The sequence below is a fragment of the Muscardinus avellanarius genome (genome assembly GCF_963383645.1).
Source record: "Muscardinus avellanarius genome assembly, chromosome: 10".
Lineage (NCBI taxonomy): Eukaryota > Metazoa > Chordata > Mammalia > Rodentia > Gliridae > Muscardinus > Muscardinus avellanarius.
The window spans coordinates 93265662-93283345 of NC_137796.1; the positions used below are offsets into that span (position 1 = coordinate 93265662).

Here is a 17684-nt window from a genome sequence, read left to right on the forward strand (position 1 = left end):
GGACCATGACGACAGAGGCTTGGCACTCTTGCCCTGTCTTCAGCCCACAGTGGAGCAGATTCAGCATAGGGATGGAGGGTTTGTTCATGCACTTAAGATTGTTTGAAAAGATGATGGTGTGTCCATTAAAAGCAATGAGGCAGAACTGAATGTGTATTTTCTGCCTATAAAGATGCCCCTCATGTATGTCTCTGTGGCACACGTGTGTATATGTGTGTGTGACATGTGCACCCATATGTGGGTAAGTGTGTCGTTGAGATCAGAGTTCCTCAGCCTTGGTCCTGTTTCTTTCAGGACCTGTAACTGGCAGAATAATGGTCCCCTCCCCAGAGATGCCCATGTCCTACTCCCCAGACGCTATGCATGTGTTAGGTTATGTGGGAAGGGGAGTTAAGGTTGGGAATGAGATTAAAGCTGCTGATCAGTAGAAAGGGAGGTGATCCTGGATGATCCAGGTGGACTGTGTGATCACCGAGGTCCTCACACGTGGAAGGGGGTGGGCACAGTCCCTCACAGGAAGCTGTGACTCTTGACAGTGCGGGAAGGGGGCCAAGGAATGTGGACGGCTCCTAGAGGCTGGGCGAGGAAGGAAGTGGATCTCCCCTGGAGTGTCCAGAGGAATTCGGCCCCGCTGACACCTATTTTGAACTTCTGACCTCAGAACTGTAAAGGAATAAAATGTCAAGCCACTGAGTTTGTGGTTCTTTGTTATAGCAACAGTGGAGGATTAATACAAGGCCGGGTGATTATTTGTATTAACCAGGGGAGAGGGATGCATTTGGGATCCCAGTACACCTCTCCCCACCAGGTACCCGTAGCAGACTCCCATGGCAACCGGGAATGTCTCCAGACATGTAAGATGCTTCTGGGACTGGGTGGGGGGACATTTAGCTCCAGTGAAGAATCACTGAAACATAGAAACACATTAGGAAAGACCTCTGGGCCATGGGATTACAGATGTAGAGAGATGGTTTCTATTACTTGTTTAACATATAATCTAAAAATCTATAGTAATATAGATGTTTCCTTTTTTCTGTTTTTTTTTTAATTTTTTAATTTTTTGTGGTCCTGGGGATGGAACCCAGGGGCATTCTCCCTCTGAGCGACATTCCCAGCCCTATTTTTTATTCTTTATTTTGAAACAGGGTCTCAGAGTTGCAAAGGTCCCCAGTAAGTAGATGAGGCTGTCTTCGAACCTTGATCCTCCTGTCTCAGCCTCCCAAATGCTGGGATTACAAGTGTGCACCACCACGCTCAGCTTTTTTCCGTTATAAAAAGGATTAACTTTAGCCCGGCATGGTGGCCACACTTATAATCCCAGCATTTGGGAGGCTGAAACAGGAGGATCGCTGTTCGCAGACAGCCTCAGCTACTACTTAGTGAGGTCCTTTACAACTCAGTGAGACCCTGTTTCAAAATAAAGACTAAAGAAACAGGGCTGGGGGTATAGCTTGGAGGTAGAATGCCTCTGGGTTTCATTCCCAATACCACACACACACACACACAAAAAAAAAAAAAAAAAAAAAAAAAAAAAACAGATTAACTTTAGCTGGGCTTGGTGGCACATGCCTGTAATCCCAGTACTTGGGAGGCTGAGACAGGAAGATTGTAGGTTCAGAGCCAGTCTCAGCAATTTATCAAGGCCCTCCGCAACTTAGTGAGAGCCCGTTTTATGTTTCAAAATAGAAGAATAAAATAGGACTGCAGGTGTAGCTCAGGTAGATTGCCCCTGGTTCAGTTGTGTGTGCGCGTGCGTGCACAACACACCTGTCTCTTTCTCTCACACACAATACACACACACACACACACACACACACACACACACACGGATTTAACTTTGAAAGACAGTATCACGTTTCAGTTTTAGTCCTTCTAGGGTTTACTATGGGTGGCAATCCTGTACAGATTGACACCCACCCATTCATTCAGTGTGTATTTGCTCACCTGCAGTGAGGCAGGCAGGCGCTAAGCAAGGCGTCAGTAATGGGGTTGAGTCTTGACTAGATTTGGTCTCAGCCCCATGGCGCCTGCTGTCCGGCAGGGAGAGGGGACTTGCAGGGAGCAGTCCTCGTTGCTGGGGAGACCGCAGCCTGTGTGGGTGGTGTGGCCTTGGGAAGGCTGTGGCTCTTATGGTAGCTATTACGTGTGTGTAGTAGTCAGTACCGTGGGAAAAGGCATGTGGTTCACAGTATTTGCATTGGATATAGTTACGGCAGTAACCATGCCAGAAGCCAGTCCACGGTTAGAGATGGATATTGTCAGGTCATATGGAACTTTCCCTGTGATGCTACGTCCTGGTCTCAGCATCTTCTGTCCTTTTGGTCAGATCACTACTGAGCTTGGGAGTTTTTCTCTTTTCTCCATGCCCGGTAAGTGGGCCTAGTTGTGGTTGTTGTTGGTGATGGTGGGCACCGTCCCACCAGTCCATGGAGAAGCGAGCACAAGAAGGCTGCACAGCACGGCTGCTTTGAGGAGGAATCTTGGGCCTCAGCAGAGTCGGAGAGAACGCGTGCCTGCCGTGTGCCTCGTGGAGAGACTGGTGACAGCAGAGTGGCTTGCATAGGAAAAAACAAGCCCAGAGCAACATGGCCGGCGGGAAGTTCCTTCCTGACACGAATTGTTTTTCCATTTGCAGACAGGAAACACTCTAGTGTGTTTTCAAGCCCAGAACATTGGACACAAAGGCGGCTCTGGCAAAGCACAGAGTGTAGGATTGTGCAGCCAAAGGTCCGATTTAAAACAATCCGATATAGCAAGCGTTATTTTTATCATTGAGTCATTTTGTCCACTGTTGGTTCTTTTCCCCCTGCTTTGGGTGCTTTGATATGTTCATTCTCTTGCCGCCCCCCTCCCCATGCATTAATAAAAAAACCCAAAGATTACACACCTCGTACTTTAGCAGGGGAAACCATGAGCAACAATATCTCAGGAAGAACTAGCAAGCTTTTATGGCTAATGTGCATGCCTGTCAAATGAGCACGTTGGCCAGTATTCTGAATAGTTGCCAGATTTCCTTAAGTGACATTGCGCATCTCTGGTAAAGATGAACACCTTAAAAGTAACTCAGCCACCCAGGCGTGGTGCTTCACACGCATAATCCTAGTACTTGGGAGGCTGAGGAGGATCACAGGTTAGCAGCCAGCCTCGGCCCTCCACAACTTAGTGAGACCCTGTTTCAAAGTAAAGAATTAAAAAAAAAAAAATCGGGCTAGGGTTGTAGCTCAGAGGTAGTATGCCCTTAGGTTCAATCCTGAGTACTAGGGGGGAAAAAAAGTAAAACAGAAAAACTCAGCCAAGGATCCTTGGGCCAGTCCCAGTGAAGAGAAAGTTCAGGTCATTTAGACCAGTGAGAGCCGTAGTGAATCCCTATTGTTAAGGGGGACATAGTAGAGGCCCCTAGAGGAATTTCTGCGAGAGAGAGCTGCCCCAGTTTGAGCATTACATCCCACACTTTTGATTTACCAGCTAAAAGTAAATTCCAAGCCATCCCAGTACTTGTGAGGCTGAGATAAGAGGATCACAGCTTCAAGGCCAGCCTCAGCAATTTAGTGAGACCCTGTTTCCAAATAAGAAATCAAATACAGCTAGGTTTAGGTGGGGGTTAGCTCAGAGGTAGAATGCTCCTAGGTTCAATTCCCAGCACCAAAATAAAAATATATAAATAAATGTAAACTTTCCTAACTATAGGTCATTTTTCATAATTTTACTTGAGCCTTAAAATCTGCATAAAAAGATACCAGATCTTGCCAGGTGTGGTGGTGCACAAGATTTTAATCCCAGCATTTGGGAGGCAGAGAATGGAGGATCGCAGTTCAAGAACAACCTCAGCTACTTAGCAAGGTCCTTCACAACTCAGTGAGACCCTGTTTGTTTCAAAAATACAAAGACTAAAAAAAAAAAAAAAAAATAGGCCTGGGGGCTGGGGTGTAGTTCAGAGGTACAGTGCCCCTGGGTTCCATCTCTGGTACCACACACACAAAAAAAGATACCAGATCTTGAATCTTTTTCTAAAATTTGTTTCATTAATGTAATATACAGTGTCCACAAAAGAACAAGCTTATTTTAAACAGTATATTAACATTTCATATAATAAGTTTAATATATTTTTCAGAAGTAAATATACTATTTTTTAAAATGTTGAACTATGTATACATGAAGTTGAAAAAGTAGTTTAATAGTAAAAGGCTTATCACAAAATACAGTGAGTTTTCTCCTTACTCACTCAGACTCTCCAACCCCAGAATTAACTATTATGAAATTTTTTTGTTTCTTCTGGCATTTATTCATATATCCCTTTTTACAAATTTTATATACAAATTTTAAACTACTACCCTGTGGGTCATTGGATTTATTGTCTGTTGACTTTCTGTTATAATAAACGAGAGTCTAGGGCTTTTATGTAACCTTTCCCTCTGCTTCTGCTCCATCATCCTTCCAATACAGTTATGTTTTAATTTTTGGTTGTATTACTAGTTGATATTTATATTGTTAGGGTCAATAACTTATTTGTGGCTGATCATAGTAGTTCACCAAGACTGTCTTGCTGAAGGCCTTTTGTTTTTCCTGAAGTTAATACTTGCTTTGGTATTGCATTTGCTTTATTTTCTCTGTGTCTCTTATAGCACTGTGCTCATAACTCATAAATCTTTAACAGCTGGCTTTCCAAAAATGTGATTTGAAATTTTTATGTTCTCATAAATATGTATAAAATTTTATACACACATATGTATTTTATTTATTTAGGTGTTACTGGGGTTCCTGGAAGCCCTTCTACCTCCAGGCTACACTCCCAGACCTATTATTTTATACTTTTTTATTTGGAAACAGGGTCTCTTAAAGCCAGCAAGGCTGGCTTCGAACCTGCGCGATCCTCCTGTCTCCGCCTCCCAAGCCCGGGGATTACAAGCGTGTGCCACCACAGCTGGCTATTTATTTATTTATTTATTTATCTATTTATTTTGGTGGTACTGGGGATGGAATCATTGTACCTCTGGGCTACACTCCCAGACTTATTTTTTATATTTTATTTGGAAAAGGGGTCTCTTAAGCCAGTGAGACTGGCTTCGAACCTGCGCGATCCTCCTGTCTCCGCCTCCCAAGTGCGGGGATTACAAGCGTGCGCCACCACGCCCAACCACATGTGTATTTTTATTCATATGCTTTTTTTAGTGCTAAATATTGAACTCAGGGTATACTGGAATTTTAATTTTTGTTTTGTTTTGTTTTAGTGATACTGGGGATGGAACCCAGGGGCTTTTCTTCCTCCAGGCTACACTCCAGGACCTATTTTATATTTTATTTAGTACAGGGTCTCACTAAGTTGCTGAGAGCCTCACTAAGTAGCTGAGGCTGGCTTCAAACCTGTGCAGTCCTCTTGTCTCAGCCTCCCAAGTGCTGGGATTACAAGTGTGTGCCACCACACCTGGCTTGTATTTTTAATTTTAAGTTTCCAGTGTGAGGTCACTGAACAGGGAATTGGAAATAGAAGAACACAGCTGGCTCTCCTCGGCCAGCTCTAGCACACTACCTAGCTATTACTAATTCCCTTAAACCTGCTAAGAGCCCACAGTGGAATCGTAAAACAAGTTTTCTTCTGATTATTATTTTTTTAAATAACTTGTTTTGTAATGAAACATATTTGTTCCGATTCTTAGGTTGACCCTCTCCTTTTCAGCGGGTCTTGGGAGTTTTTTTTCTGTAGTTCTACATTTGGGGATGGAAGAGACTTCAGAGTTGATGTGGGTTCTGTCAGGGACCTGTACAGATTTTGGGGTCCTGGTTAGAGAAGGGAGAGTGAGGGGGACGCTGTGCAAGGGTAGCATTTGCTGGAGGCCGAGGCTGTTGGTGGGAGGCGTGGAGGGATCCCGGAATGAAGCCGGGTGGCCCCTCAGCCCTGCTCCACTTCCATGACTGGTGTGACTGCAGGTGGGTAGCGCTTCAGCAATGCCTGGCACACGTATCGTGACGGGGATGGCATATTTTGGACTGCCACCGGTGGAGTCCATCCACAGAGCTAGGTCCTGGCCATGTCCTGGAGCTGGGGCCTTGACTTTCTCTCCAGGCTCAGATCCTCTGGCCTTGGGAGGCAGTCGCATCAGGGCAGAATTTCAGTTTCCTGCAGATGCCAGTGAGTGAGCCAGTCCCCGAGGCCTCTCCAGGTTAACTGGGACACAGCGTGACGACTGGTGCTGGAATCCTGTGGCAATGCCCGGTGACTAACACGCCTTGGCTGCGTGTAGGCTGCACGGTGCTAGGATCCCTCTCCTCTGCCCGCAGCTGCCACTGCTCTGAGCTGCCTGTTCTCGGGGTCATCCTAAGGGGTTCCTGTTCACTGTGAGGCCAAGCATTGTCTGTCCCTCTCTTTCCTTGGTTCAAGGCCATGACCAGGCAGCCCTGTGTTCTGCCATATAGCTTAGGAAAAGGTCAGATCTTCTAGTTCATTTTGGCCTCTTCCCAGCTCTTCACACTCTGCAGAGCTGAAGCAGACTTTTTCTTTCTCCTTAAACATTTCCTTGTTCATGTCAATGGAAACTTGGTAGGGACATTCAAAGTCTTGGCTCAAATCACTAATTGAACCAGAAGTCCAAAATGTCACGTAAACTGCAGTAATTCTGGGTACTATGTAGGGCATAACGCAGCCATTCTGAACTGCAAAGTCTGCTAGTTACCTTCCCATTGCTGTGACGAAATGCCTGAGAAAAATCAGCTTATACAGGGAAAAGGCTGATTTTGGTTCATGGTTTTCAAGGTTTTGGTCCATGGTTGCTTTGGGCTTGTGATGGGACAGTGTATCATGTGGGAGCAGATGGCAGGAGGCCTAAACACTTCCTGGTGGCCGGGAAGCCAAGAGAGGCAGAGGAGCCGGTGGTCCCAGTAGCCCCTCAAGGGCCTGCCATTAATGATCTAACTTCAACCAACTAGGCCCTATCTATGAAATGTTCCGCCACCTCCCGTTAATGCCCCAAGCCTATCACCAGGCTCTCTCTTAACACCTGGGCCTCTGGGGGACATTAAAAATAATAGCAGTCTTCTTTTTATTTTTTATTTTATTATTTTTTTTATTTTTGGTGGGACTGGGGATGGAACCCAGGGGCCTTCTACCTCTGGGATACACTCCCAGACCTGTTTTATATTTTATTTAGAAACAGGGTCTCTTAAGCCAGCTGAGGCTGGCTTTGAACCTGCGCAATCCTCCTGTCTCAGCATCCCAAGCATGGGGATTACAAGCGTATGCCACCATGCCTGGCTTTTCTTTTTCTTTTTAAAAAAAATTTTGTGGCCGGGCATGGTGGTGCATGATTGTAATCCCCACGCTTGGGAGGCGGAGACAAGAGGATCGCGCAGGTTCGAAGCCAGCCTTGCTGGCTTAAGAGACCCTGTTTCCAAATAAAAATATAAAAAATAGGTCTGGGAGTGTAGCCAGAGGTAGAAGGGCTTCCAGGAACGCCAGTACCACCAAAAAAAAAAAAAAAAAAAAAATTGGCGTAAAGGACATTCTTCTATCTCCAAGCTATACTCCCAGCTCTCTCTTCTCTCTCTCCCTCCCCCCCCTCTGTTTTTGCTGAGAGCCTTTATAAATTACTAAGGCTGGCCTTGAACCCGAGATCCTCCTGTCTCAGTCTCCCAAGTAGTGGGATTATAGACTTGTACCACCACATGGGATTTATAACAGTTTTCTTAAAAACGTATTATGGCTTGGCAGCTAAATGTTTCTCTTCTGATTGCTGGCTAGCTTCTTGGTTTTCTGAAAAGGTTGGCAGAATTTATAGTAACTAGGCATGGCACAGGGAAAGCTGTGAAAATACTTTGCTTCTGCAGTTGGTATGGGGAGAACCCCGAAAGAGGGAATATTCAGTTTATTACTGAGGATGATGGACTAGACCTGCATCTTTGTATAATATTTCTAGATTTGTGATCAAGGTGTTTCAGCAAGGCTATGAAAGGTGAAGAAGAGGACTTTGAGAACTGAAGGCCAAGCTTTTAGAGAGGAGGCTTTTCTGGAGGCAGGTTCTGTGGACCTCCTGCAGGGGAATTCTGAGGGTGGGGTGCCTGTTAAGGCAGGATCTCACTCCAGATCTGCAGTAATAGAACCCTCTCTGGTGGGATCTGGAAAGTGATGTTTTTCAATTAGCTCCCCCTCAGCAACTCTGCTTATGCTACAGATTGAGAGCATAGCTCCAGAGTTGTGGGTGGCCTGTATGTTAGTTACTGGGGATGGAACCCAGGAGTGGTCTATCACTGAGTTACACCCCTAGCCCGTTTATTGATTGATTGATTGATTGATTGATTGTGTGGTACTGGGGATGAAACCCAGGGGCATTCTACCTCTGAGCTATACCCCCAGCCTTATTTTTTATTCTTTATTTGGAGCAAGGTCTCACTAAGTTACAGAAGGCCTCACTAAGTTGCTGAGGCTGTCTGCGAGCCCGGATCCTCCTGTCTCAGCCTCCCAAGTACTGGGATGTGCCACCATGCCTGGCTTTTATTTTTTATTTATTTACTAGTGATTGAACCCGGGGACAGTCTACCTCTGAGCTATACTCCAGCCCTTTTTTTTTTTTTTTGCAAGAGGGTTTCACTAAGTTGCAGAGGGCCTGCTAAGTTACTGAGGCTGAGTGCAAAGCTGTAATCCTCTTGTCTTAGCCTCACAAGTACTGGGGTGACAAGTGTGGGCCACTATGCCAGGGTCTCACTAGGTTGCTGAGTCTCACTATGTTACTGAGATTGTCCTTGAACCTGCAATCCTCCTGTCTCAGCCTCCCAAGTACTAGGGTTACAGTCATGCACCACCACGCCCAGCTCTTCCGGTCACGTGTTCTTGGGTTGAGTTGCTATTCTCTGCACATTTTGTTGGTTTTTCTTGGGTTTTGCTTAAGTTGCCCTCTGATGTAAACATTGGTGAAATTTTCCCTAGCATTCATTTCTGTTCCTTTTGTTTTAAACTCCAGGCTAATACTTTTTAAGTTGCATGGGTCAATTTTCACTCCTGGATTTCTAATTCTGAACTTTTAACTTTTTTCCCCCCCACAGAGCCGAGAAAACAGAAGTCCTCAGTGATGACCTGCTACAGGTAACAAAGCCATCTTCTTAAAATGTTCGTTTAAAGACATGCAATGAAAAAAAATTAGGGCTGAGGATATACCTGAGTGGCAGAGTACATGGGCCTTGGGTTTGATACCCCAGTGCCCCCAACACACACACACACACACACACACACACCATCACTACCACCACCACCATCCCAACCCCTCATACTTAAGAATTGAGGATTGGATTTTTGTGTGTGTGGGAGGGTTGTTTTTTGCGGTTTTTTTTGGCAGTACTGGGGATGAAACCCAGGGGCATTCTACCTCCAGGTGACACCCCCAGCCCTATTTTTTATTCTTTCTTTTGAAACAGGGTCTCACTAAGTTGCAAAGGGCCTCACTAAGTAGCTGGTTCTGTCCGCAAACCGCGATCCTCCTGGTCTCAGCCTCCCAAGTACTGGGATTATAAGCATGCGCCATCCACGCCCGGCCTGGGTTTGGATTTTGACTTGTTTTTTAAACTGGAAAAAAGAAGAAAGCAAATGAGCATGGCTTTGAGCAGGAAGGAGAAGCACTGGTGGTAGGAAAGATCTGAAACCCTGGTGTCTTGGTATCTGGGTCACATGGGGCTGGTCTTGCTTCTCAGGGCCAGCCACGGGCCCTGGGGAGGCTGCGGCTCTTGTCCACCGCCTTGATGTCCTCCGTGGGATGGCCCCGCTGGCTGCAGCAGTGGCCCGGCTCCCGCCCTGGGCTGTGGCTTCTCCTCCCCTCACTTGCTGCTCCCTAGCTCTGCACTTCCAGTGACAGCGCCCAAGCATAGACCCCCCCAGAGTGCTTCCAGTCAGGCAGCCCAGACTTTCTTCCCTCCCTGTCCTACCAGGGACTCTGGCCACGGTCCCTCTACTCCGTCAGCTGGTTTCCCTGACTTTGGGGCTGGAGATTTCTTCTAGAAGACCCTAGACCCTTCGCAGACTTTGCCCCTCCGCTCATGTCCGCAGCAGCGGTAGAACACTCAGGAGGCAGGCCCTTCGCTTAGAAGTTGCTGCTCAGCCTCCGATCCTGTCCCCGCCCCCTTCGTTTCCATAACTGAAAGCAGGTCTGCTCACCGAGCCCTGCAGGCCAAAGGTCTGCTCCCAGGCCACTCTCTGTCCCTTCCAACTCTTCCTAGTGGAAGAGTAGCTGGGAGAGCTTAGGAAAATGCTGCTTCTACCACACCATGCTGAAGCGGCCTTCCAAATTATGACCACTGTCTCCAGGGACAGACAGTTATTCCTTGACTCTATAGGTGGAGTGGTCCTAGGATGCCCCACAAGTACCAGAATTTGTGGGCACTTACCCCTTCCACAAAAGGCTGGGTGTTTGACTACAGCCTGTGCTCTTATATATTACATCATCGTCTTCGTCGTCACCATCACCATCGTCACCAGTACTATTGAGACACTAGGGGTTGAACCCAGCGGCCCTCTACCACTGAGCTATACCCCTAGCCCTTTTTAACTTTTTGTTTTGAAACAGTGTTTTGCTAGGTTGCTGACAGTCTCACTAAGTTGCTGAGGCTGTCCTCAAACCTGCCATCCTCCTGTTTTAGCCTTCCAAGTGCTGGGATGACAGGCATTTGCCACCACACCCAGCCTCTTATATACTATAAATCATCTCTAGATTTTTTATAATAGTTAACAAAATGTGAGTGCCTGTAACTATTTGGATTGTTTAGGGAATGACATCAAGAAGAAAAAAATCTGCACATGTTCTTTCCAGATGCAGTATTGATTCTTGAATATTTTTGATTCACAGTTGGTTAAACTCATGGATGCGGAATCTGTGGATACAAAAAGCCAAGTGATTGGTTGGTTGGTTGGTTGGTTGGTTGTTTTTTTGGTCCTGGGATGAACTCGGGGCCCCACATATGCTAACCCTGCACTCTACCACTGAGCCCATTCCCAGGCCACGCCATTTGATTTGTAAGAACATTTCACTTTTTTAAAAAAAAAACTTTTTGTTCTTTTTTTTTTTTTCTTCCTGAGAACAAGAACTACTTTTATAAAAAATTAGGGAATAGAAAATTTTAAAAGTTTTGTTAAAGAATCTTTTCTTAATATTTCTTAGTTGGTTTGCTTTTTTGTTTTGCTTTTGGTATGGGGTATTGAACCCAGGGGCATTCTACCTCCAAGCTACCAGCCCAGACCTTTTTATTTTGAAACAGGAGGGCCTCACGAAGTTGCTGAGGCTAGCTGTGGTGAATCTGTGATCCTCCTTTCTCAGCCTCCCAAATACAGGCATGCACCACCACACCCAGCTTGACGGTTATTTTTCTAATACCAGGCACAGGGACTCAATAGATACATGTCCTTTTTATTCACAAACATTAAGTGAATAACTTCTAGTTAGACTTGGTGGAGCACTCCTGTAATCCTGGCATTTGGAAGACTGAGCTAGGAGGAATGCAGGTTCCTGGCCAGCCTCAGCAACATAGCAAGAACTTGTCTAAAAATAAAATAAGGGAAGGGGTGTGGCTCAGAGGTAGACTGCCCCTGAGTTACAAACAAGTTACTAGCTTCTCACCCTGTGATGGGGACAGCCTTCCAGGCACTTGGGATAAATCAGTGATCAAAAGGCTCCTGTCCTGGTGGAATTTACAGTCTAGTGGAAATTGAAGTCAAAGTTGGATTAAGGAATTTTCTTTTTTTCTTTTTTTCCTTGCGGTAAATGGAGAGTTTGTATTGGTTTCCTAATGCTTCAAACTCTGGTCATTATAAGACATGGGGAAGGTGATGTGAGTGACAGCAGCTCCTAAATATAAACTCGTCTACCATATCAGAGTCCTGGTGCTTGCTGACTGGGACTTGGGCCTGAAGTAAAGCCGTGGATGTTGTGGGGACCTTTCAGAAAGAGACATAGAGCATCTCTTAGGGTGAAATGTTTGGGGACAAAGATGTATTCTGTTTTGAATTTGTTGGTGTTTCTTTAAAATAGAAAGCATCCCGGAGGGCTTGCTCTCCTCCTCACAAGTCATCAGAATGCACATTTTTGGCATTCCTTCCTATAACAAGCAGTTCTCTTTGCCATAAACAGCCATGTCTCCGCAATAGTATTTTGGGAGGCTACTCACCATGTGGGTCCCTAGGCCAGTGTTTATTACTGCTGGCTCCCTAGTCTACTTTAGAGACTTATTGAAAACAAAAAACCACCCCAAACCCAATAAGGAATAATTTTCCAAACACTAGTCTTGAGTTGGAATCGTGGAACACTGATTTCTGTTTTTTGTCTGAGAGCCTGCGTGCTGAAGGCTCGGTGGCCATGTGCTGAAGAGATTCTGGGTGTCTCTGTGGCTTCTCCCACTTGGCAGTGGGTCTGGGCCAGGACCGTTTAGTTGGGGTTCTACTTGGCTAGACTTGGGGCTTTGGTGGTACTGTCATAAGTAAGCTGACTCTCCACTCAGCGAGACAGTGAGGTTTAGTTAAGACTGTCTCCTTACCCTGCATGCAATAGGCTTTGAAGGGACCGAAAGCCCCAGCAGAGGAAGGTCAGTGGTTCTTAGCTGGGGGTGATGTCAACCTCCTGAAGGTGTGAGACAGGGTCTGGAATCATTTGGGTTGTCACAAGTTGGAGAGTGACGTCCTACTGGCGTCTAATGGGCAGAGGCCAGAGACACTGCTAAACATACCGCAATACACAGGACAGCTCCCTCCAACCCAGAGCAGTCCAGCCCAAGAGGTCAGTCGTGAGAACCCCGGTATAGGTGCATGGAGCCATCTCCATTTATACCCAAGAGCAGTAAAGGTGGACCTCAGGGTGCTTTTCCTTCCCCCAGAGACTTCGTGTCATTCGGGAGGGGGCGTGCTAGTTCCTCAGCCCTTCAAGTGGCTCTCCTGTTTCTGCCCTGGCAGATCGAGCGGCGCCTGGACACGGTGCGCTCCGTGTGCCACCATTCCCACAAGCGACTCATTGGCTGCTTCCAGGGCCAGCACGGAACCGATGCCGAGAGGAGACATGTGAGTATCAGAAGCCACCGGAGCCACCGTGCTCCTTCTGAGCTGGTCCACCTCCTCGGTGGTTGGTTTTTCCCAAGCATTGTCCACAGGCGGGCCTTGCGTTGACACGGCTCATGCTATGACTCCTCCTGGCCACAGCATTTTTTCCTGCTTCTCACTTTCAGCTCAGCTCACCCTGAACTTTCTCCAGGTTCAAAAACTTGAACGATTTGTCACTGATAAGAGGGTGGACAGTCAGGAATCCTTTGATGGCAAAAATCTGAAAGCCTATCTTAAATTAATTTAGAAAGGAGAAGTGATTTGTTGGCTTGCTAGCTGAAAAGTCCAGATGGAGATAGCCTGGAGGTAAGGCTTGTTAGCATTTTAGTGATATAGCCCAACTCTGTTTTATTCCTCTTTCCCCCTCCTCCATTGGCATGGGCTTTCTCCCTGGACAGGCACCTTGTGGTTGCAAGTTGCAACCAGCATCTCCCATAGGCGTCTCACTTCCTCGTGTGTGCCCAGCAGTACAGAGCTGCTCTTCCTTTCGTAGCAGAGTAAGGAGGCTTCTTTTTCCAAGCCTTTGGCAGATGCAAGGCCCTTTCCATGCATTGAGCCCTGTCATGTACGTAGGCACACTGCCACTCCACCCTTGTCACCACAGGCAGCGGGTGGCCCCAGTTGGGAGATGGGAGGCACCGGTCATTGATGCTGGCTGGGCCCAGCTCTAGGGCATGGGCTGTGGTCCTTCCTCCAGCTCACAGGTTTCACCGAGGCTGGAAGAGGGCTCTCAGAAAAATCTGGATCCTGTTAGGGAGAGAAGGGTGCCCTCCGGGAGAACTTTTCCGGGAGGTGTCCTCGATCAGGGCATTGAGGTCCCCAGGTGCCACCAGAGAGCAGAACACTCAGCACAGCAGCCTAGCTAGGACTGGCTAGGTTTTGTCCCCAGGTTTCTCAAAAGGAAGGAATGGAGTGCAGAAGTCTATAGCCCTGCTTTTGTCTTTGCTACAGATGTGTATAGGGCACCTTGACAACAGGGCTATTCCTCCCTTACACAAGAGTCACGATTGTGCAATGTGTATCACAAGAGTGAGCGTTTGCACATGCCTACACTTCCAAGAATGCCTGCTGCTGCTGCTGCTGCCGCCCCTCAGAAGCAGGCCTGTCCTCCCCCCACCCCGTGCCCCGCTGCTTCTCCTTCCCGGACTTGGCCTTCACTGTTGTTTCCTGCGACACTGCGCATTCCCTTGTGTTCTTCAAGGCGGAGTCCTCGGGCCACCTCTGATCCCATGGCTTCTCACTGATATGTCCATGACAGTGACTTCTAAGCTCCCACCCTACAAGTTTCTTTTAGCACAACCAGTTCTTCCTTCTGTGTTGACACTCTGGAACTCCGCTGTCCTCTCGTGCAAGCAAGAAGCTGTGGCGTTATCTCATATCCCCTTGCATCTCACCCTCCACCCTCCATCGCATAGCTGCCTGATTAGCAAGTCCTGTGATTCTCCCTGTGAAGGTCGTAAATTCCTCACCTTAAAGCAAGGCCTGATTGCCTCTAATCTGGACTGTGCATTCACCTCCTGAGCTCCATTTCTTATCTCCTATTGCCCTCCCTTCCAGTCTGTCTTCAACCTGCTCACCAGAATCAGCTGCCTATAATGTAAATCAATCCTGTCATTCCTTCTGTTTAAAAAAAAAAAAAAAAGCTGCCAGGCTTGGTGGCACAGGCCTGTAATCCCAGTACTTGGGAAGCTGAGACAGGAGGATCGTAGGTTTGAGGACCATCTCAGCAAGTTGTGAGACTCTCATCAATCTAGCAAGATCTTGTTTCCAAATAAGAAAAAAAAATTGATCTGGAGATGTAGTTCGAAGGTAGAATGCCTTTGGGTTCAATCCCCAGTACCACACACACACAGAAGTCTTAATTTAGTGGGACCAGAGTTATGCCCATGAGGGATATTTGGAAAGGAATAGAGATAGTTCTGGTTGCTGTAGGATTGGACTGTTGATTAGTGCCTGGTGGAGTAGTTTCATACACATGGCAGTGTCCCGTGATGCCAGTGGGACCTCTTTTGAGGGTCACTGCCTTGTTCCCATCACCTGGGATAGTCCCAGCTTGTTAGCATGATGTGATCTGATCCCATCAGCTTCTTCTCCCCCTGCTTTCTTTTATTCCCATCGTGGTCCCCATAAGACCTGCCAGTCAGTCCCCAGAGATGTCTCCATCCGTCACACTTATGCCCTGCTGTTCTTGTTGTCTGCTGTGAGATGCTGCCCAGCTGTCACATATATGCATTAAAAACAGACTGTTTAAATATTTCTCAAACATCAGCAGTGCCAGTTGCTAGAGATATAAATTGAAAAAGATATATGTGCTGAGCCGGGCATGATGGCGCACACTTGTAATTTCAGCATTCGGGAGGCTGAGACCAGAGGATTGTGGTTGGCGGACAGCCTCAGCTTCTTAGTGAGGTCCTCTGCAACTCAGTAGACCCTGTTTCAAAAATAAAGAAAAAAAAAAAAAAACACAGGGCTGGGGGTGTCGCTCAGAGGTAGAATGCCCCTGGGTTCCATCCTCAATACTGCAAAAAAAAAAAAAAAAAAAAAGATGTAAGTGCTTAGAGCCTGGTAAGGAGATGCATGCAAACAGACAATTATAGAACAACATGCTAAATAAAATATGCATGAGGTGTTCCTGGAGGGCCAGGGATGGGCACCAAAGGGGGAGGGGCTGTCAGGGAGGCTTCCTGGAGAAGGTAGTACCCGAACTGTGAAGGGAAAGAGTTAGTGGTGGGGATGGAGTATCCCAGGCTACAAGGGCAAAGATGCTTGTCTCTTGTTTCTGAAACCTGATGCTCCAGCTTTTCTTCTCCAACCTCAAATAAAAGTGCCAATGATGGGGCTCTGGGGAGAGGAAAGAGGAGTCACCATGACAACGGTGGGAGAGGACGGGAACAGAGATCATGCAATGTGGAGAAGTCGCAGCAGTCTCTAGAAAACCCCACCGTGGAGTGCCCAGAGCCACACAGGAGCTTCCCTGCATGTGGAGAGGCGAGGGTAGGAGACTGGGAGGGTGGAGCCCGAGGGCCTCTCTGCCCAAGCTCCGTTGATGTGGCCGAGCTTGGGTGTTGGGTCATACGGATCTACAAGTAATTCTTTTATGTCTGGTTCTCATGCATTTTACAGACTCAAACTTAAGAGCTTTGAAATTCATCTCTGGTGATAGAAAAGCTGTTTCACCCCATAGGAAGTGCAAAGCCCTCTCTATGGAGTTCAGTGTTGGTGGGTCAAATGTTCAACAGAATGTCCTTATTCACATACACCAGGACAGGGTTGTGGCTTTGGGGTCAGGGCATGGAAACCACAGGCTGTTACAGCTGGTGTCTTGAGTTATCTTTGTGTCAAGACTGATTTTTTTTTTTTTTTTTTTTTGCCTCACAGACTCATAGAGTTCCAGAATTTCACAAAGTATATTTTTCTTGATTACTGCATTTATATTATGTTTAACTTCCTTTTGAAAAGCAATACAACTAAAACATGAATTATACTCTATTGTCCTCATCTCTCCTCCCCCCCCTCTCTCTTTTGTGGTGCTAGGGATTGAGCCCAGTGGCATTTTACCTCTGAGCTACACCCTCAGCCCAATTTTTTATTCTTTATTTTGAAACAGGGTCTCAGTAAGTTTCGGAATGCCTCACTAAGTAGCTGAGGCTAGCCGTGAATCTGCAATCCTCCTGTTTCAGCTTCACAAGTGCTGGTATTACAAGCAGGCGCCACCATGTCTGGCCTGGCTTTTTTTTTTTTTTTTTTTTTTTTAACTAAGATCTCACTATGTTGTTGAGAACCTCACTAAATTGCTGAGGCTGACTTAGAACCTGTGGGCCTCCTGTCTCAGCCTCTGAAGTACTGGGATTACAGGCATGCGCCACAACACCCTGCTGACCAGTAACAACAAAATAGTAGCTAACCTGACATTTACCGAGTACTCCCACTAGACGGTGAACATGCAGCTTGATGTTGAGTATCTCCTTTAGTCCACAGACAGCCCCAGAGAGACACAAAAATGAAGTAAGTAGTACCTGTGAGGCTAGAACTGGAAGTGAAACTGACTGTTTCTTACCATGCGGATTGCTTGGAGGGAGCGATCAATGCATGGGATCATTGAGAACAGGTGTCAAACAATAATGAGAAATACACTCTGTCTTCTGCCTTCCAGAAAAAACTCCCTCTGACAGCTCTGGCCCAGAATATGCAAGAAGCCTCCACTCAGCTGGAAGATTCTCTCCTGGGGTAAGCGTCACTGCCTTCAGAAAGCTGGGCACCCTTGGTCCCAGGAGCATGGTCAGGCTGGAGGACACTACAGCCATCTGTGGGGCCAGAGGGCCCCTGGGCATGATGGCGGGGCTCCTCCCTCTGGAGAAGTGCTCAGGCCCTGTGGGACTAAGTGGTCCACGCCTTTGGGATTCCGGGGAACCTTTCCTGTGATAGGATCCAGCTGCAGTTGGGTAGAAAGAGCCACACACACACAAAAGTGATTGATAGGATCAATATTTGTTCCCCGGAGCTCAGATATGAAGAACTTGGTCCCTCCCCTGCTCAGGGTGTTGACTCAGATTTATAAACTCTGATTGGTCCCTTCTGGTCCTTAAGTCACTTTTCTTTTCTTTTCTTTTTTTTTTCGGGTCTGGAG

General features: G+C 46.9%; 1 protein-coding gene across 4 annotated transcripts in view; it reads left to right on the forward strand.

The window, feature by feature from the left end:
- Window positions 1–17684, forward strand: part of ARHGAP17 (Rho GTPase activating protein 17) — a gene marked incomplete at both ends in the record, with an annotated part of 98705 nt that overhangs the window by 36446 nt on the left and 44575 nt on the right. For all 4 annotated transcript variants that reach the window (XM_080704459.1, XM_080704458.1, XM_080704460.1 and 1 more), the window contains 3 exons: window positions 9031–9070; window positions 12914–13018; window positions 17211–17284. In XM_080704459.1, coding sequence (XP_080560585.1) covers window positions 9031–9070; window positions 12914–13018; window positions 17211–17284 — 219 coding nt within the window. The remainder of the gene's footprint in view (window positions 1–9030; window positions 9071–12913; window positions 13019–17210; window positions 17285–17684) is intronic.